Source organism: Nycticebus coucang, chromosome 18 (assembly GCF_027406575.1).
Source record: "Nycticebus coucang isolate mNycCou1 chromosome 18, mNycCou1.pri, whole genome shotgun sequence".
Classification (NCBI taxonomy): Eukaryota; Metazoa; Chordata; class Mammalia; order Primates; family Lorisidae; genus Nycticebus; species Nycticebus coucang.
The window spans coordinates 11,419,439-11,439,754 of record NC_069797.1 but is presented as its reverse complement, the minus strand read 5'-3'; the positions used below and the strand labels follow the sequence as shown (position 1 = coordinate 11,439,754).

General features: G+C 54.5%; 2 protein-coding genes across 3 annotated transcripts in view; one reads left to right on the top strand and one right to left on the bottom strand.

Annotated features, from left to right (window-relative positions):
* FAM83G (family with sequence similarity 83 member G) overlaps positions 1–1,608 on the bottom strand; it is a 31,899-nt gene extending 30,291 nt beyond the window's left edge. The window contains exons 1-2 of the mRNA XM_053568582.1: positions 1,529–1,608; positions 399–1,055 (exon numbers count right to left, since the gene is read on the bottom strand). Coding sequence (XP_053424557.1) covers positions 399–926 — 528 coding nt within the window. The 5' untranslated portion in view covers positions 927–1,055; positions 1,529–1,608. The remainder of the gene's footprint in view (positions 1–398; positions 1,056–1,528) is intronic.
* The window catches only part of SLC5A10 (solute carrier family 5 member 10), a 68,086-nt gene extending 47,790 nt beyond the window's left edge, over positions 1–20,296 (top strand). Inside the window, exons 10-15 of one of the 2 annotated variants that reach the window (XM_053568604.1) lie at positions 10,111–10,218; positions 13,943–14,093; positions 17,720–17,888; positions 18,050–18,265; positions 18,813–18,870; positions 18,987–20,295. In XM_053568604.1, the coding sequence (XP_053424579.1) occupies positions 10,111–10,218; positions 13,943–14,093; positions 17,720–17,888; positions 18,050–18,265; positions 18,813–18,870; positions 18,987–19,093 (809 nt within the window). In that variant the 3' untranslated portion in view covers positions 19,094–20,295. Of the gene's footprint in view, positions 1–10,110; positions 10,219–13,942; positions 14,094–17,719; positions 17,889–18,049; positions 18,266–18,812; positions 18,871–18,986 lie in introns of both variants that reach the window. The other variant, XM_053568605.1, reaches the window with a different exon arrangement.
* Positions 20,297–20,316: the final 20 nt, after the last annotated feature.

Genomic DNA, 20,316 nt, shown 5'->3' with positions numbered 1-20,316 from the left:
TTCTCAGGGCGAATCGCCCTGAGGGAGAGTGAGACTGGCCCAGGGATTCCTCCCTGCTCCACCCATCAAGCAGCTTCTCTTGGGGAACCTTCTCACTATGACTGGGGAAACCAGAAACACCCCTAACAAAGCACAAAGGCCCTTGAGATGGGGCAACCCATTGTCACCTGCTTTAGGACCCCGGCATCCTATCCCTCTGTAAAGAAACTAAGGAACCCCATGAAGGTGGGTAGGATACCTCCTCCCAGGAAGCAGCCATGGAAGTGTCAGAGGCCCAACCCCCCCGGACTGCGTTGAGGCCCCCATGTTGGGCTCTGAGTAAATGTGAACTGAGAAGGCACCAGGTCACGCCCGCTGGCCAGACACCTGTCCAGGGCCTCCTATGTCCACTCCCTCACCTTCTGGGCCTGGCCGATCATCTTGCGCACCACCTCTTTGATGTGGGCCTGCCCATCAATGGGGGGCTGCATGTAGACGCTAGCCCGGGTCACTCCGCGGTAGGCGATGGTGTCGGGCCAGCCCAGATCCAGCTGCGGGATGGAGCGGTCAGACTTCTGGGGCCAGTACTCCAGCGAGGGCAGCGGCTCAGCCTCAGTGTGGGCCCCTCCTGCACCGCTTGCTTCCTCTCCATTGCCAAGCCCAAGCCTGTTGTCCTCAGAGCCAGGGCAGGGCCCCGAGCCCCGAGGGTCCTCAGAGCCCGGGTCATACACCTCAATGGTCTCCAGGATGCGCTTGAGCTCCAGCTCTGACAGGAAGTCTCGGATGTTCTCCTGCTTCAGCACCTCATAGAAGGCGTCGCGGCCACCGGCCACCAGGGCCTCCAGTGCCAACCGCTGCCCCTCGCTGTAGAAGAACTCGGGCTTGGACTCGCTGGAGCGCCAGTTTACATGGTTGTCGTCTAGACACTGTACCTGTGAGAAGGCCATGGTGCCACCTGCCCGGGTCCTTCTGCCGGGGGTGGATGGGTGACAGAACAGCTCCGCAAGGTCAGGATCCTAATCCGCCGTCTGGGCAACAGCGCGCTCTGGGGCCTGCCCGCTCCTCTGCGGCTCTGCCTGGAAACCACCCAAGGGAGAGAGCAGGTGAGGCGGGCGGGGCGGGGCGGCTACCGGAGGTGGGGAGTTGGAAAGACGGGCTGGGGTGGGTGGGAAGACTGAGTGGGGGGACCGGGCTGGACTGGGGGACAAAGTGCGGGGAGACTGGGCCCGGGCCACATCCCAAGGCCCGGTGTGCCTGCCAGTAGAGGGGAGAGGGAACCCACGACCCTGATTTCCGAAGTCTTCGGCAATTTCTGAGGGACTCTAGAGAAGGCAGGGAACTTCCCAGAAGTTTCCAAGTGTGGGAGGCGGGAGGCTGAACTCCGCTCCTAGCCGCGTCCCGCGTCCCGCGGGCTTCCGGGAAGGGGGTGTCAAACTCCGCGGGGCGTCGGGGGTCGGCAACCCGGGAGACCTGCCCGGACGCGGCCTGGGGTCGGTGAGGGGTCCGGGGGACCCGGCAGCGCGGGTGGGGGGCGCCGGGACGCACTTACCCCGAGGGCGCGGGCGGAGCGGGGCGCACTGGCGGCGGCGGCGGGGACGGCGGCGGCTGCTGGGGGCCGCGGCGGGTGGGGGCCGGCGAGTGACTAAGCGGCGCCCCGCCCACCCCGCCGCCACCTGCGGTCACGTGCCGCCGGGGGCGGGGCAGGAAGCTGATTCACTCCCTGATAGACACTAGGAGACCTGGAGCGGTATGCTGCCCCCAGCCCGAGCCAGGGCCCCGGAGCTCCTGCAACACTGCACCCCAGAGAGGGATGGTGTTCTTCCTGAGGTCACACAGCGGGTCAACAGTCTTAGGCATTCAATCTAGGCCTTAGTACAATTTAGTCAACAGCCTTACAATTCCCTGTAACCTTAGGGCCTGTTGGTCATCTTGGACTAACCATAGCCGTGCAGTGTCGCAGGTGGGATGGGAAGTCCGTGGGGATGTAGAGATACCCAGCTGTCCAGTGTGAAGACACATGCCTGGGGTACTGGGCTGGAAGCGTTTGTCTGATTTCATCTCAGGGGTTTTCACAGAGCTGGTGTGGAGCGGGCAGGTGCCCAGTTCTTCCTCCTGAGCCCTGCTGCCTGCGGGGAGGAGGCTCCTGTTTGGTCCTGCATGATGACCTGTGCCCCACCTGAACCCTGAGGCAGGGAGGGGCCTAGCAGTCTGCTGTGGGTTGGGGCCAGGCCCAGCTTTCTGCTTGGCTTCCCCTGGGCCTGGGACCCTGGTTATGGGGGTGTGTGGGGACCACATCTGAAGGCAAGCTGTCAGGGTGGGACAGCAAAGCTTATTAAACCTGGCCCAACAGACAGCCCTCACTCCATGGCGTGACACAGCCAGTCTGCTGGGCTCCCAGCACAGCACAGCCCTTCCCTCTCATCCCCCATACTTGCTCTGGATCTGGATGGGGCTGGCTTGAGGCCCTAAGAACACTGCTCTCAGCTGCGGAGAGCTGGCTGGTGACATCTCCGGGCCTTATGCCTTCACACCGCCTTCCCCAAGACCATGCCTGCCATCCATCACCTGTTAGGCCTTCTTGCCCCAAGTGTACTGCCCTGATCAGTGACTGCTCTTTCTCAGGCCCAGCACCCCTGTGGTCTCCATCTCTGGTCCCTAAAGCCACCAGTCCTGCACTCCCTGCCATATAGTCCCCACCCTGGCCCTGAGGGCTTTACTCAGTCTGACAGCACAGGCTGCAGAGGCCAGCAGACTCCAGTGCAGTGCCCCCAGCTCCTCCCACACATGCACATACCTGCATCTTCCCTGACCCCAGGGCAGGAGAAGAGGTGGTCCCCGTGGGTGAGCCCTGTCCTGGGTTCCGGAAGCCTCATTTATAGCCTCTCTGCCTCTATGGACCCTCAGCAAGACTCTCTCTCAGCCTGAGCTTCTTGTTTTGTTCTGACCAGGGCACAAGGCCCTGGGGCTCATGACTGGCTCTCTGACTGAAGGACCATGGGCCTTCCATCCTCTATAGTTATTTGCCGTAATTATCCATTCATAGGAAGTTGTAAAAACAAATGAACAGGCAAGTCACAGGTATCCTTCACCCAGTTTCTCCCAGTGGTGACATCTTATGTAACTGTAGTATAATAATACCACAGCCAGAAAATCGACACTAGTACAATCCACAGAGCCTGGTCAGATTTTGCCAGTTTTACATGTACACATTTGTGTGTTTATCAATGTATGCCACCTTGTCACATGTGTAAATTCATGTAACCATCAACTGTCCCTCACCACAGAGATCCCCTATGACCACAAAAATAAGTCACACTCACACCTCCCCCACCTCCACCATCCTAACTAACCCCTGGCAACCACTAATCTGTTCTACAACTCTATAGTTGGTTATTTCAAGAATGCTATTTAAATGGAAAATATCATATGGAAACTTTTGGGACTGGCTTTTCTTCCTGCTCAGCATAATTCTCCTGAGTTTCATCCAGGTTGGGGCTTATATCAACAGTTTCTGAGAGTTGTTCATGGTATTGAGGTACCACAATTTAATCACTATAGTGGTTGAAGGACATGAGACTTGTTTTCAGCTTTGGATTATTGCAAATAATCCTGCTATAAATATTATACACATGTGATATAAACAGAAAGCTCCCTTTCTGTGGCACAAATGCCTCAAGAGTTCTGTCCCTTGCTCCAAGCATATGGTATGTGCTTGCTGGTTAAAAAACGGCCACAGTGTTTTCCAGATTACATTCTGGAATATCATTGAATGTCTTTTCGTGTGCTTATTTACCATCTTTACGTCCTCTTCAGTGAAATGTCTGTGTCTTTTGACTATTTTCTAATAGGATTTTCTATTCTTTTTTTTTTTTTGCAGTTTTTGGCCGGGGCTGGGTTTGAACCCACCACCTCTGGCATATGGGGCTGGCGCACTACCCCTTTGAGCCACAGGCGCCACCAGGATTTTCTATTTTTTACCATTGAGTTTTGAGAACCTAAAGGGCTTTTGTCAGGTATGTGGCCTGCAAGTATTTTCTCCCAGTGTGTAGCTTTCCTTTTCATCCTCTTCACAGGTATCTCACACTGAACTAAAGTTTTTATTTATTTATTTATTTATTTATTTATTTATTTATTTATTTTTGTAGAGACAGAGTATCACTTTATGGCCCTTGGTATAGTGCCGTGGCCTCACACAGCTCACAGCAACCTCCAACTCCTGGGCTTAAGCAATTCTCTTGCCTCAGCCTCCAGAGTAGCTGGGACTACAGGCGCCCACCACAACGCCCAGCTATTTTTCGGTTGCAGTTCGGCTGGGGCCGGGTTTGAACCCGCCACCCTCGGTATATGGGGCTGGCGCCTTACCGACTGCGCCACAGGCGCCGCCCCATGAACTAAAGTTTTTAAATTTTGATGAGGTCCATTTGATCAACTTTTCCTTTTATGCATCATGCTTTTTTTTTTTTTTTTGTAGAGACAAGAGTCTCACTTTATGGCCCTCGGTAGAGTGCAGTGGCCTCACACAGCTCACAGCAACCTCCAACTCCTGGGCTTAAGCGATTCTCTTGCCTCAGCCTCTCGAGTAGCTGGGACTACAGATGCCCGCCACAACGCCCAGCTATTTTTTGGTTGCAGTTCAGCCAGGGCCGGGTTTGAACCCGCCACCCTGGGTATATGGGACCGGTGCCTTACCAACTGAGCCACAGGTGCCGCCCTGCATCATGCTTTTGATGACAAGTCTAAGAACTCTGCCTTGTCAAAGTCAAAATAAAAATGTAGAGATGAGGCTGGGCACAGTGCCTCATGCCTGTAATCCTAGCACTTTGGGAAGCTGAGGCAGGAGAATCATGTGAGTCCAGAAGTTCAAGACCAGCCTGGGCAACACGTCAAGACCCTGTCTCTAAAAAAAAAAAAAAGAAAGGAAGAAAGAAAGAAAGAAAAAAATCAGCCCCTTGTGGTGGCACACACCTAGAGTCCAGCTACTCAAGAGGCTGAGACAGGAGGATTGCTTGAGCCCAGGAGTTTGAGGTTGCTGTGAGCTACAATGATGCTACTACACTTCAGCCCAGGCAATGGAGCAAGACCCTAGCTTAAAAAGAAATGTAGAGATGAGTCACTACATTGAATGTATTCTTTGGGAAGAAAGAATTGCAATTTGGGGCATGCATACCTCGTGTCTGAAGAACACAGAGGCGGTTAGGGGTTTTATAAAAAGCAGAAATGTCATATATTGCTGTTTGAGAAAGTTCACTAGCACCAGTAAGCGTTTTGGGAGCTGGAAAGTTCTGGTTAGTCAGTGATGGCAGTGGGCAAGTGAGCAAAGTTAGTCCTGGAATTGTAGCAAGTTATCTCAGCAACAGTAGATAAAACTGGTTTCGGATTACATTAGGAACTTTCAGCAGCCAGGCCTGCAGAGAATTACATTTCTTTCAGCAATGTTATGTGCCCCCAAGTGCTTTTTCCTCCCTGGCTGTTTTTTTTTTTTAGAGACAGAGTCTCACTTTATCTCCTCCATACAGTGCTGTGGCATCACAGCACACAGCAACCTCGAACTCCTGGGCTTAGGTGATTCTCTTGCCTGGGACACTCCCTGGCTTTTTGACTCTGTTTTAGTTGCACATGACAAAAATGGCCCCAATTTTTTTTTTTTTTTTTTTGAGACAGAGTCTCACTCTGTCACCTTGGGTAGAGTGCTGTCACGTCATAGCTTACAGCAACCTCAAACTCCTGGGCTCAAGCAATCCTTGAGCCTCAGCTTCCTGAATACCTGGGACTACGGGCGTCCACAACAACGCCTGGCTATTTTTAGAGACAGGGTCTCACTCTTGCTCATGCTGGTTTGGAACTCCTGAACTCAAGCAAACCATCCACCTCAGCCTCCCAGAGTGCTAGGATTACAGGCGTGCCCAGCCCCAAATGCTCTAAATGGTCCTGTTTATAAGATAAACTTTCACAGCCTAGCCTTGGTCCTGAAGATCTATTTTTTTCTAAAAAGTTTAATAGTTTCTTTATACTTTACATTTAAATCTGTAATCTATTTTGAGTTAATTTTACACAAAGTGTGATGTTTAGGTTGAGGTTAGGTTTTTGGCCTATAAATGTTCTCAGAAGAGTTTTCACAGAGAAAGAAACAGCCTCAGAGATTTTTTTTTTTTTTTTTGTAGAGACAAGTCTCTCTTTATTGCCCTCAGTAGAGTGCTGTGGTGTCACAGCTCACAGCAATGTCTAACTCCCAGGCTTAGGTGATTCTCTTGCCTCAGCCTCCAAAGTAGCCGGGACTACAGGTGACCGCCACAATGCCCAGCTATTTTTTTTGTTGCAGTTTGGCCAGGACTGGGTTTGAACCCACCACCCTTGGTATATGGGGCCGGCGCCCTACCCACTGAGCCACAGGCACTGCCAGCCTCAGAGATTTTAATCAGTTAGGATCACATAGTAAGGGATTGGGAGACTGGACTCAAACCCAGGTCTGTGAGTCTGGGCTGGCTTCCAGGGATGGGCCAGGCCTGGTTGGGGAGTAAGGAATCCCATGATTACTCATCAAGGTATTGTGTTCAGTGGCCTCCTGGAGAGAGGATCTTTCAGTCAGTCAACAAACACTGGGAGAGGCTGCCATATCATGGCTTATACAGTCGTTATTGGGGCCTAGGCTTTTCCCTGAGGTCCCATAGCCATAGTCTGAAGGGGAGCCAGGCCAGACACAGATCAAGGAGCTATTGGTGCCATGGAGGATGTTGCTTTAAAGCCTGGAGGCCCAGACATCAATAAAGAGTTGAGAGGAATGAGAATGAGTTCCCTTGGTTTATGAAGAAGGGGAGGGTGTTCCAAGCAGAGGGAACAGCAAACACAGAGACCCAGAGGTGTCCAGAGAACTGCCTGGGCACTAGAAGTCTGGGTGAAATTAATGGGGGTAAAGGTGACAAAGTGTGTGGACGGCTTTGGTTAGTGTTCATTAATCCCCCCTGCAGGGTTGTGAGCAGGGAAGGATATGGGCAGATTGATTTTAGAAGTTCCTGTTGCTTGGTTGCAGGGCACATGGGTTGTGGGGGGGATGGTGAGGAGGTGCAGTTACCCCAGTAACCAACCAGGATGTGGCACGGCTGTGGGGAGGAAGGACACAGAGGCAAGGAGAGGGTCAGCTCCCAGGCCTCTGGCGTGGGCCTAGCTCCTTAGCGTGCTGAAACAAAATGGAAACCATGAGGCATTCCCAGGCCTGCAGAAGCCAGCATTCTGGCAACCCCCCTGCCTGTTTTCCCAGTTCTCACTGGTCTCTCACTGGCTGCTCACCTCACCCAGGTGCTGGCACACCGGGGGACTGTGTTTCAGTGGTGATCCCGCTGCCACTGCCACTGTTCTCATAAAGGAGAGATGGTTCTTTCTTTATGTTCAGCATAAACATTTGGTCCAACTGGTGGTGCTCAGAGGTGGTACCTGATGCCGCCTCTGAGCCCATCCCCGGAAGCCTAGAATGGGTTGAGTAAGCTTGGGAAGAATCTCCTGACTCTGCTTTCTGAGCCTTTATGCTTCATCTAGCCCTCCTGGGAGGGCTGGTCCCTTCAAATGCCAGAGTCAGCTGGCCCAGGCTCAGGGCCCATCAGGATGGCCCATCACTTGCCCTTCAAATCGTGGACCCTAGCGCCTTTGGAGTCCTCCTATGGGGCCCTAGCTTCTGTCCTGGGTCTGTGTGTCTCATGCAAGTTATGTCCTGCAAAACCTATGGTGGAGGTGGTAGAGAGGATAGCTGCAGCAAATAGTGCTGAACTCCTTCACTGCTCTTTCTAGATCCTTTCTCCCTCCCCTCCTCTCCAGCTATGTGTTTCCTCTCTCCTCCCCACCATTCATTCATTCACTCATTCATTAATTCAGCAAATGTTCACAGAATGTCTCCTCTGGGCCCACCCCTGGGCTGAGATACCTGGAACTAGGAGGTGATTCAAACCCAATGTCTGCCCTTGGGAGCTGCTGCCTATTGGAGAAGGTAGACTATGTAAACAAACAGCTGTGATTCAGTCCTGGCCTTAGGAGCCTTTGGGAGGAAGCTGCTACTGCCTGGGGGATTGGGGAGAGTCAGGGAAGGCCTCAGAGGATAAGCCCTTTGCAATAACCCTGGCGGCAGGAGGCAAACAAGGGTGGGGGTGGGCGTTAAATGGACACAGGCGTCTGGAAGGGCATGGAGGCGTCAGTGTGTTGGGTGTGCGTGAGAAAATACAAGCAGGTCAGGGCGGCTGGTGCTCAGTGCTGGTATGGGAGGTTCTGGGACCAGTTGTCAAGAGCCTCTATTGCCATAGAAAGGACTTTTATTCCCAGGATGCCATGGGCTCCCAGGTGGCGGATGAGAAGGAGGAACCTGAGAAGTGGTATGATGAGAACTATGATTGCAAAAGGGTGGTGAGGGGCTTGGACAGAGTGGGCAGGGCAGGAGCCTGAGGGGAGGGCGGAGAAGCTGTGGGCCTGGGGGCCGGTGGGAGGCTGGGAACCCCTGAGGGGAGTGTCCACTGGAGCTCAGAGAGGCTGGACTGGAGACAGAGGTGGGCATGGGGGAGTGGCCTAGGGAAAAGGGGTGTGGCCTAGGGAAAGGGGTCTGAGACCCACCCTCCTCCTTAGGCTGGGCTATGAGAAGGGAGGTTCTGAGGGGGCAGTCTGCACAGGGAGTCCCAGACACAGAAATACCTTGTAGTGACTTAACCGGCTCACCACAGGCCACCACACCTTCCTGCCCCCTCTGTCTTTGAACTCTCCAATAATTGCCATATACTGGTTTGCTCACTGCTGAAAACCCCAAGAGTTAGGGGCCTGAAGTTTTTTTTTTTTTTTTTTTTGTAGAGACAGAGCCTCACTTTATCACCCTCGGTAGAGTGCCATGGCATCACACAGCTCACAGCAACCTCCAACTCCTGGTCTTAAGTGATTCTCCTGCCTCAACCTCCCGAGTAGCTGGGACTACAGGCGCCCGCCACAACGCCCAGCTATTTTTTGGTTTGCAGTTCAGCTGGGGCTGGGTTTGAACCCGCCACCCTCGGTATATGGGGCCGGCGCCCTACCGACTGAGCCACAGGCGCCGCCTGGGGCCTGAAGTTTTTAGAAAGCATTTTACAATAGGGAAAATGAACGTGGGCCCTCCCTCAGCTGCATTTTGCTGTGAGCCAGGCAAAGACCCCATGACTGCCTGGAGTTGCAGAGTCCCACAGAGAGAGGCAGCCATGGAAGCCTCGTGCCCCAGGACCGTGGACAGAGGGTCAGGGTTCTGCCAGGGGGTTGGGATGCCTAGAGTTATGGTTCAGTCCAGGTCTAGCCCAAACCCAAGCCCAAGAAACTCATTAATTTATTCATTCATTCACCGGATGTCTGGTATACATTGCTCCAGCCATGGCGAGACAGCACATGGCAAAGTCCCCATTCTCATGGGGCTCACCTGCCACCAGGAAGAGGCAAGAACCAAATACCCCAAGGATGACAAGGGATGAGGAAGACAATGTGGGGAGAGGGGACCGACAGAGTGGGAGGGCAGAGGCAGCCCGGGGGTCATCTGAGGCAGCTCATGGTCATGCTGTCTTGCTGCCTTCACCCTACCCCTGCTGCAGCATGACCAGGAGTGGCCAGGGTCTGTCTGGATCACCGAGGGTCTCACAGACCATAGAGATGCTAGTGATTGGAGAGTTCTGGGCATCAATTCAGAAAATGGCCTGTCCTGACTCTGACCCCAGGATGGGGGGAAAGTGACCCCACTGTGGGCAAACTCACATAAGCAGGCCTTGCTGGTGGCACTGGGACTCATTCCCAAGAGCTGCAGGTGGTGACACAAAGGTCAGAATAGCTGGGATGGGGCGGGGCAGGGGAAGACTAACACCCTCCATAGGCTCCATGGCCAGCTGCCCATGGGCAGGCCTACACTGCAGTCAGGCTCCTGGCCTGGGAACATGGAGGGACAGGGAGAAGGGGTCATGTTGGAGGACAGCAGGTGGGAAAGAGTTAGGGAGTTAGAGCCAGAAGAGTTCCCAAGGCCAACCTCTCCCCGTGGCTCAGACTGGGAGGTGGGGCCAAGCAGTAAAGTCTGAGACAGGCTCTACCCGGGGTCTTGCCCACCCCAGGTGCCCACGTCCCTGGAGACAGACACTGAGCATCCCTCTCCCACAGATGAGGTGGGCTGTGTGGTGCCGTCCGAGTGCGTTCGGGCCTGTGGGGCCGAGGTCGGCTGCTCCAACATTGCCTACCCCAAGCTGGTCATGGAGCTGATGCCCACAGGTAAGGCCAGGTGGGTCGGGGTCTGGGGGCGATGGGGCCCAAGGAGCAGGGTGCTGGGGGGCTGTGGGCGCCACTCTGGACCCAAGGTGACATCCATTGAGATGTTCTGCTCCTAGGAGAAGAGAGCGGCAGCACCGTGATAGAAAACAGTCGCACACCTACTGGTGCCGGGCTTCCTCTTAGGAGCCCTAGGTGCTGTTGGTATCATCCCCATTTTAAAGTGGGGAAACTGAGATCCAGAGAGGGTAAGTGACCCAGCTGAGGTCATATGGCAAGTAAGCTGCAAACCTGGGATTTGAACCCAATTAATCTGCTTCCAGACCCTGTCCTCTCATCCCGTGCTATACCATCTCTCAAGAAAGGTTGTCTTCTTACGTGTCTACTGGGCGCCAGGCCCTTTTACTAGACAGATTTTCCTTAAATGCTATGAGGTAGGCTTATTGGCTTAATTTTACAGATGGGAAAATTGAAGCCCAAAGAGGGGGAAATGACTTGTCTGAGGTTACAGAGTGACTGAGACACAAACCCAAGTCCACTGCTTACTCTGCCAGGATTAGGAGTTTGGGCTCTCCCCTTTTCCACATCTGCAGGCACAAACCCCCATCCTCTGTCTCCCCAAGAGACACTGCAGGCCAATAGGTACAGCTATGAGGAAGGTTTAGGCTTTGTCCACGTTTCTCACGGCAGCAGCAGCCCTGCCAGTCTGATGCAGGTGGTGAGCTTCCCATCACAGGAGGTGTGGAAGTAAAAGCCACATAGCAAAGGGTGTGGGAGCTCACACCCTAAGCAAAAAGAGGAAAGAGCTTTCTGAGCCCTTTACCCCCCAAGCTTTTTTATTTATTTATTTATTTATTTATTTTTGAAACAGAGTTTTATCATGTCGCCCTTGGTAGAGTGCTATGGCATCACAGGTCACAGCTCACAGCAATCTTAAACTCTTGGGCTTAAGCGATTCTCTTGCCTCAGCCTTCCAAATAGCTGGGACTACAGGCGCCCGCCACAATGCCTGGTTGTTTTGTTGTTGCAGTTGTCATTGTTGTTTAAGAGGCCTGGGCCAGGATCGAACCCACCAGCCTCGTTGTATGTGGCTGGTGCAATCACTGTGCTACAGGCGCTGAGCCACGCCCGAGCTTTTCATCTCAAAATTCTCAGAGGCTTGATTTTTCCTGGTCCCTCTCCATCTAGCCCCCCTCCCAAGAAGCTTCCAGGTCCCCCAGGTGAGCCCCACCCTACTCTTCCCTTCTCTCTTTCCTTCCTTCCCTACATCCCTTCTGCAGAGCCCAGGCCCACAGGAAATGAGTGCACAGACTTGGGATCAGATCTTGGCTCTTCCACATGCTGATGGAAATATTTGGAACATGCCCCTGCCCTGTGTGCTGCCTCAGTGTCCTCATCTGTAAATTGGAAATAATGGCTTTTGCACTCCGCCCTCAGCTTTGTTGCTGGAATTGAACAAAATAAAATAGGAAAATCTTCCTGGCAATGGTGAACCACACTGTGGGTTCCTACCTCTGGGCTTTGCCTTTCCCTTCTGTTCTGGGCAAGGGGACTCCCTAAACTTTCCCATGCCAGGGCTAATAGCCAGCCATCTTGGTCTTGGGCTACAACCCCTCTCTAGGGTTTGAGCTCCCTCTCTAAGAAATAGGTGGAATAACCCCCACGTTATCCACCTTCCTGAGCAAGACAAGGAAGGTGGAGAAATATTTTGGGGAGACCATGATTTAATTCACTTTTTTTTTCTTTTTTTGAAGTTTTTGGCCGGGGCTGGGTTTGAACTCACCACCTCCGGCATATGGGGCCAGCGCCCTACTCCTTTGAGCCACAGGTGCCGCCCCTAATTCACTTTACTTTGGGGCCCATCCCAGTCAGACAAATGAACAGAAAAGGCAGTAGAATGCCTGGTTGTCACACAGCAAATCAGACACAGAACCAAGACCAGACAGCCCAGATAGACAAAAAATGGCACCTCTCAGCCTGAGCCCTCAGGGAAGGTGGCCCATGTCATGCTTATCCTAGCGCAAGGGGCAGAGGACACAAGGGCAGGGCGTTTGCAGAAGTGGGGGAAGTACTTAAACACTTGATGAAAACTTGCAAAAGTCGGGCGGCGCCTGTAGCTCAAGGAGTAGGGCACCGGTCCCATATGCCGGAGGTGGAGGGTTCAAACACAGCCCCAGCCAAAACCCACAAAAAATAAAAAAAATAATAAAAATAATTATATTTAAAAAAAAAAAAGAAAGAAAACTTGCAAAAGTCGGCTCGGCACCTGTAGCTCAGTGGCTAGGGCACAAGATGCATACTCCAGGGCTGGCAGGTTCGAACCCAGCCTGGGACTGCTAAACAACAATGACAACTGCAACAACAACAAAAAAATAGCCGGGTGAAAAATAAAAAAATAGCCGGGCGTTGTGGCAGGTGCCTGTAGTCCCAGCTACTCGGGAGGCTGAGGCAAGTGAATTGCTTAAGCCCAGGAGTTGGAGGTTGCTGTGAGCTGTGACGCGACGGCACTCTACCCAGGGTGACATAGTGAGACTGTCTCAAAAAAAAGAAGAAGAAGAAAGAAACAAAAAGAAAAGAAAACTTGCAAAAGTCCTTGGAGACAGACTGGGACCAATGTCCAGAGAGGGGAGGTGACCAGCCTAAAGCCACAGTGCTCAGAGTTGGCAGTCAAGCATCCCTGTACCTCCTTAGGGTCTTCACCCCCAGAAGGCTTGCACAGCGGAGCCTCGACAGACAGCCCTCACTCACTCTCAGCCACAGCAGAGTGCATTTTTCTCCCCTTCTGAGGAAGAATAGAATCAAAGAGAAAGAAGATTCACTATGTCTGCTGGGTCCTGTCACACATGGGAAGTGGTGGGAAATTGCAGAGACTGGGCCACTGAAGCAGGCTGGGCTGAGACATGAGCCCTGCCCGGGGTGTGACCACCAAGCAGAGGGTCCTGCCCGAAGCTTTCCTCAGCCCTCCCAACCGCACCCCAAGGTTCTGTGTCTGCCTTGCTGTGAGTCTCTAGTTTCCTCTCTTCCCTTCTCCTGGCTTCCATTTCCTCATCTGTCAAACGGGTTAATAATCCCTCCCTCTAATGAAGTTATGGGTGTGAAAGTGCTTTGTCAAATGCCAGGCTCTGCAGAAATGACAGGGGATCATAGCATCAACAGTACAAGTAATTACAGTCGGGATTAGTCCTGCCAGCTGGCCACAGGCTCATGCAGCAAGTTCAGGAGTCTCCTTGGTTTGTCTTTGGCCTCCCCAGCCTACTTATTTATTTATTTTAGAGATGAAGTTGTGCTCTGTTGCCCAGGCTAAAGTGCAACGGCACAATAATAGCTCACTGTAGCCTTGAACCCCTGGGCTCAAGCAATCCTCCCATTTCAGCCTGCAGAGTAACTGGGACTACAGGGGCCATGCACAGATAATTTTCTTATTTTTGTAGAGATGGGGTCTTGCTATGTTGTCCAGGCTGGTCTCCAACTCCTGGCCTCAAGTGATCTTCTCACCCTGGCCTCCCAAAGAGCTGGGATTACAGGCATGAGCACTACATCCAGCCCCAAGCTTATTTTGGGCTCTTGCTCACTTTAGACATCCTCAGCCTCTCTCCCTCCTGTCCCTCCACCCCCAGGAACTTGGGAACGGCAATGGGGCCTCAGGCAGTAGGGGCCAGGCAGGAGGGGCTCATGGAGTCAGGTGAGGGACAGGCAGGGTCATGGCAAGCCCCCTCCCCACTCCTAGGTCTGCGGGGGCTGATGATTGCAGTGATGATGGCCGCACTCATGTCGTCGCTGACCTCAATCTTCAATAGCAGCAGCACGCTCTTCACTATGGACATCTGGAGGCGGCTGAGGCCCCATGCCAGTGAACGGGAGCTTCTGCTGGTAGGACGGTATGGTTGAGAGGGTGCTGGGGCACTGGGGAGCAGCCTCAGCCACATGACAAGTCCATGCGGTTCCACCAGAGGTGGGCTTTAAGGGATGAATAGGAGTTGAGGATGGTAGATGCCAAGAAGGAAGGAAGAGAGGAGGCCAGAGCTATCCACCCCTTCATGTGGGATGCGTTTCTCACCTGAGGGCCAGCCCTCCCTGCCCCAGACATGCCAGATACCTCTCTGTCTGCACCAGACCTGAAGCCCTGAGCCCTCTTGACGGCTTCTAGCCACCCCAAAGTGGGCTGTGAACCCACCCTCAGGACTGGCTACCCCTGGGCTACAGCAGTTTCCTGGCCTCTGTGGCCCTGGCCCCACTGAGCTCCTGCCCTCCTAGCCCTGCTTGTCTGCTCCTATTCACCTCAGTGACTCAGCCTGATTTTTCCCAATTCTTCCCAGCATCCCCTCCTCCATGCAGTCCTCCCTGATATCCTCAACCAGAGAAAGAGCCCCCCTCCCCTCCATACTACCAGAGACTATTGCCAAATTCCCCCTGCAGCACATGAGGCCAATATAGGTCCAAATAGTCCCCCTGAAGCCACTCCCTCACCATGGGCCTGGGTGCTCTGTGAGGACAGGGCTGTGTCTGGGCCATCCCTCTAGTCCACGCCCCAGCCTAGCACCCAGGAGTCCTGTAGAGGTGAACTCCGTAGATGATGAAGGTTGGTGTCTCTGAGTGTGTGCCCACATCTGTCAATTTGGGCCCTCTCCCACCCCTCTCATCTGCCTCTGAGCCATCCAGGCCCCACTCTGCTGGCCCAGGGGCCTGGCCTTCTGGTGCTTAGCTTGGCCAACAGAGCACCCTTTGCCCAGGGTGCCCATCCTCAGGGTGGGGCCTCCCCCACAGCTCCAGGCAGTTGCCCCAGTGATGCAAAACAGCCAGGCTCCTGTTGGAAGGGCCCTGTTGGGACACGCCTGGTGGCAGTGCGTGTGAGCTCATCAGTAGGTTCACAGGCTCCTCCGAAGCAAGGAGCCTCCCGCCACACAGGAAGCTTCCACATCGATGCACCTTTGTCCACCTCTTCCCTCTAGTTCCCCTACCTCTCCAGCTGCTGTGAGGCCGAGGGGAGGCCTGACCACGGCATCTCCTCTGTGGACAAACCTTGCTCCAAGTCTCTCACTGCTCTAGCATCCTGGGAACCGGGACCTGGATCATCTGGCACTCAGGGTGTGCCTTGGCCCACTGGCCTGAGACATTGGTAGCTCCTGCACCTGCCTAGTGGCCCTCATGTCCCCTGCCTCCTCCGAAGGAGGGTCCTTCCCTGCTCCCACCTGAAGCCAAAGTCCTGACCAGACCTCTGTTCTATGCAGCTCACCTGCCCAGCACTGGACACTCGACCTCCTTCCCACCCCTCCTGCCAAATCAAGCCCTCCCCCACTCTGCCAGCCTGTTCACCCTCCCGTGTGGCAGGACACAAAGCTGTGCAATGCTGGGCAGGTGGCTCCCCCTCTCTGGGCCTCAGTTCTCTCAGCAGCCAATTCAAAAGAGCAGAAAGGACCCCATGCCAGGTGTCAGCTCTGCTCCCTTCCCTCTTGAAATGCTGGGAACCCTTGACACATCAGCCTCCTCCTACCTAAAACACTATCATTCAAACTGTACTTCCACAGCTCGTGGGGCCGTGGGCCTCTGGTGGGTGGGTGGTAGGACCTGAGGCTCCGTGGTGATGGAGACATGGGACTCACAACGAAGGGGGAGGCTGCAGGAGGAGGCCAGTGACCCTGATAGGGGCAGGCTGAGGGGAGACTGTGGAGGCCTTCACAGTAGGCACAGTGATGGCCCAACTCTGGGGCTGCATCTTTGCTTGCCCCAAGCCCTTATGCCCACCCAGTTGTCTGTTCCTTCCTTTCTCTCCCCCACTGTCCCCTCCCATCTGCTTTCTCTGTTGTTCAGTCCATGCGGAGGCCCAAGGCCCCCTGGTGCCCTGCCAAGCAGTGATATGCAGAATGCAAAGAGATCCCAGACCCTGCCTGAGGGGCTCCCCTGTGACCATGAGTGCACCTCAGGGGGATGCCAGGGTGTGTGGGGACTGTTCATCCTGATGATGGTGTGGGGGCTAGGCTTGCACAAGCTTTTTGGAGGGTGAGTAGGGTTTGCAGGAGGATTGAGAAGGGCATCCCAGGGAGGAGGCACAGCTTCTGGGTTTAGGGCTTCTGGTGGCCTGCAGGCAGCTGCATCGGAACAGGGCAAAGTGAGGGCCTGGCCCTGGCACACAGCTATGGAGTCTGGTTTTGGGTGGCAGGAGCAGTGTGAGAAGGGTGGGGTGGCAGGTGTTAATGGAAGCCCGCCTGTGCCTTTGATGAAGGCAGCTCCCTCCCGCCTGCCAGGCTAAGGGTTAATTAGCCTTAATCAAGGTGGCACCTCCTTCCTCCACCCTCTCCCTCAGGCCTGGAAGGGAAGAAAGAAAGGCAGGCAGGGAGAGGATCCACCCAGCTGCGCACACAGCCTCTGTCACCCATGCTGGCCTAACCAGGGTTCCGGCAGGTCTTATCCAACTTTCCACCTTAGGGGTGAGGAATGCCAACTAACCAGGACACAGAGCAAGGGACACTCATCTAGGGTACACCCCAGCTCTGTCCCCTTAGCTAAGTTCCATGCCCCTCTAAGCCTGGGGGTCCCTCCTCCTGGAAGCCCTCCTAGATTGATGTCTTCTCCCAGGCTCCCTTAGCCCACCCTGAGCACAGGTGACAGGCTCATCTGTTTTCCTGCTGAACTCTGCATGCTAGGCAGGCACCATGGCCTGATCATCACCAAGTCAGAGCTCCTAGCATGGGGCACTGCACCCAGATGGGCATCTCATGAGTGGTTTGTTGAGGGACAAATGTCCTGGCAGGCAGAAGCTGAGAGGAGGACTGGATACAGGGCGACCAGGGGAGAGCTTCCTCCCACTGGCTCGGAAGGGCTCAGGCCTGCCGGGAGGAGTCCAGGCTCCATCACTGTACTCTTAGGAAGGGAGGCTGCTCTGGATGGCTGTGAGTCACAGCAAAGGGCTGTGTGGGTGGGAGGTGCCACCATAGGCCCCAGCCCCTGCCAAGGATGGGCAGTGTGAACAAAAGCTGAGTGTGTTCAAAGACCAGGAGGTTGGTTGGCCTAGATTTGAGGGCAGTGGGTCATTCATGCCAATACCAAATGTTTGCTGAGCACCTACTGTGTGCCAGAAGACATAGTAGTGAACTAAAGAGATGAGGCTCCTGCCCTCCTGGTGCTTCCAGTCAGGGGAGGGGACAGGTAGTAAACAGGTAAATACCAAAATAAATGTGCACATAGCAGTGGAGACAAGTGCCTGCAAGGACAGACAAGTGAAGCCTCAGTGGTCATGGAGGGCTTCAGAGGCTGACTTAGGGGCGCCCAGGAACAGGAGGGAGCAGATAAGCACGAGAGTCAGGGCAGTGATTCTCGTGACATTGTTCTGCAGGCAGTGGGGGGAGGGGCTACGGAAGTGTTTGGGGCAGGCAGGACTGGCCAGGTCACCGCTCAGTCGCATGGACCAGAGCCAGATGAGGCTGAGGCTGGGGCTGCAGGGACCAGTTCATATAGCAAGTCTCAGTGATCGGGAGAGATAGGGATGAGTGCCACCCGCCACCCGCAGGCTGGTCATCGTGGTGCTCATTGGTGTGAGCGTGGCCTGGATCCCCGTGCTGCAGGGATCCAACAGCGGGCAGCTCTTCATCTACATGCAGTCAGTGACCAGCTCCCTGGCTCCCCCAGTCACTGCGGTCTTCATCCTGGGCATCTTCTGGCAGCGTGCCAATGAGCAGGTGGGTGGCGGGAGGGACACAGGGGCAGGCTGAGGGGCCTCCTTGTGTCGTCCTGCAGATGTGCTGCGGACAGTTCACCTCTCCCCTGAGGCCCTGTGTGTGTGTCTGGGGGGCTTGGTGCCCTCCCCACAGCAGCACACACCCTGCCTTCCTCCTCCCAGGGGGCCTTCTGGGGCCTGATGTTGGGGCTGGCGATGGGAGCCACGAGGCTGGTTTTGGAATTCCTGCACCCTGCCCCACCCTGTGGCGAGCCGGACATGCGGCCGGCCATCCTGGGCAGCATCCACTACCTACACTTTGCCATTGCCCTCTTTGTGCTCACCAGTGCTGTTGTGGTGGCCGGGAGCCTGCTGACCCCAGCCCCCCAGCGTGTTCAGGTGAGCCTGCCCTGATCCCTGACCCTGAATGCCATCCCTGACCTTGATTCCTAACAATTTCTGTTTCCCACTCTGATCCCTGACCATCTCTGACTCAAGAATTGTCTAGTCTCTCACACCTATAATCCCAGCACTCTGGGAGGCTGAGGCAGGAGGTTCCCTTGAGCTGAGGAGTTGGAGACCAACCTGAGGAAGAGGGAGACCCTGTCTCTACTAAAACTAGAAAAACAAGTAGGGTGTTGTGGTAAGTCCCAGCATTTGTAAGTCCCAGCTACTTGGAGGCTGAGGCAAGAGAATCACTTGTGGAGTTTGAGGTTGCTATGAACTGTGACTCCACAGCCCTGTACCCAGGGTGACAGAAGGAGACTGTCTCTGTCTAAATAAATAAATAAATAAATGAAAGAATTGTCTAGTCTCAAACCCCTGACCTGATTGACCCTAACTCCCTAACTCCATCCCTTTTTGAGTTCAGCTGCCATACTTCCATCACTGGCCCCTGCTCCTGCCTGGGTCAAAGACCACCTGCCTCCCTACTCATTTCTTGCAGATTGAGAACCTCACATGGTGGACCCTGGCTCGGGACCTGCCCTTGGGAGCCAAAACAGGTAGGTCGGTGACCCTGGGCACTCCCCTCACTCCCTATCCCAAGGCCGGGTTGCAGGTGGCAGGTGTGGCCCGTGCCCCTCATCTGTCCCCCCTCTCCCTCTTTAATTTCCTCCAGGTAATGGCCAAAAGTCCCAGAAATACACTTTCTGGGCCCGTGTCTGTGGCTTTAATGCCATCCTTCTCATGTGTGTCAACATCTTCTTCTACGCATACTTCGCCTGACGCTGCCACCCAGGGCAGGCAGGCAGGAGCCCTGAGTCCTCAGGTCTACCCCTTCTCCTAATGGGGACACCAAGGCCCAGAGGTGGACTCTCCTCCCAGCTACCCAGCGGGTCATTATCCAGGGACTGGCTGAGCCAGTAAAGCAGGAGCCCAGAATAATTAGGGAGAAATGGGAAAAAAATTATAGAATTTCAAAAATGCACCAAAGTCATCATAATTAGAAAGAAAATTAGATTTTTGATGGACCACTTTATACTGGTTTCACTGTTTTTGTTTAGAATACATGGGCCAGGTCAGGAGCAGCATAATTTTCAGAGCTCAGGGTTTGGAGGGTCTTGGTCCCCATCTGGATGAAGAACTCCACATGTCTGTAACACAGGGCCCCTCCAGGGACTGCAGTAGCCTCCAGGGCTTTTCCCTCCATCTCACCTGCACCCAAATGCCAGGGGGAGCTCTCCTACCCTCCTGTCCTGCACACCAGCCCCTCCACTGTCAGCCTGGTGTTCAAAGCCTTTCCAAGCCCACCTGACTTGTCCTGTCCTGAAGGTACCAGACTCTGTGCCCTGCACTGGCTACACGTCCTGTCCTTCCTTAGCCCCCACCTAATCTCTCTGCCCTACTCTGGTCTTGCTGGATCTCTGAAACCCAACTCTGGCTCCAACTTCCCATCTGGCCTATAGGCTTCTTGGCTATAAGTTCCTTGGGCCCGAGTTTGGGCAGAACCTGGGCCTGAAGAGCCAGCACAACCTCAGTATCCTGCGTGGCTGGGCCCAGGGCTTGTCTCTTGGAGCTTCCATAGGAGAACACTGTGTCCATTTTCCCCACTGCCCCCCACCCCCATCCTCAGGGTCTCGGGGGCTCCAGCCCCTCCCCAAAGTGTCTGTGTTGGAGCAGAGGTGCCAGCTGCTCCATCTGGAGCCCAAAGTCATGAGGCTAAAAAGTTGGTGTCCACCTGGAGTCTGTCCAGCAAGTCCATATCAATAGGAATGCAGCATGTCCCTAGGGGCAAAGCCCCTCCCCAATGGCCCAGACAACTTGAGAGGCCTTTGGAGGAAGAGGCAGGCAGACCTAGCAGGTGGTCTGCCAAGGCAACCCTTTCATCATGCCCAGGGTTCCTTGGGCTGAGCTATATAACCACCCCCCACACCCCAACTCCTGTGAGTGCAACATGGGAGTCCTCAACCTTCCCAGAGGTGGGGCCATTGACAGGAGGGGTGGGGCCT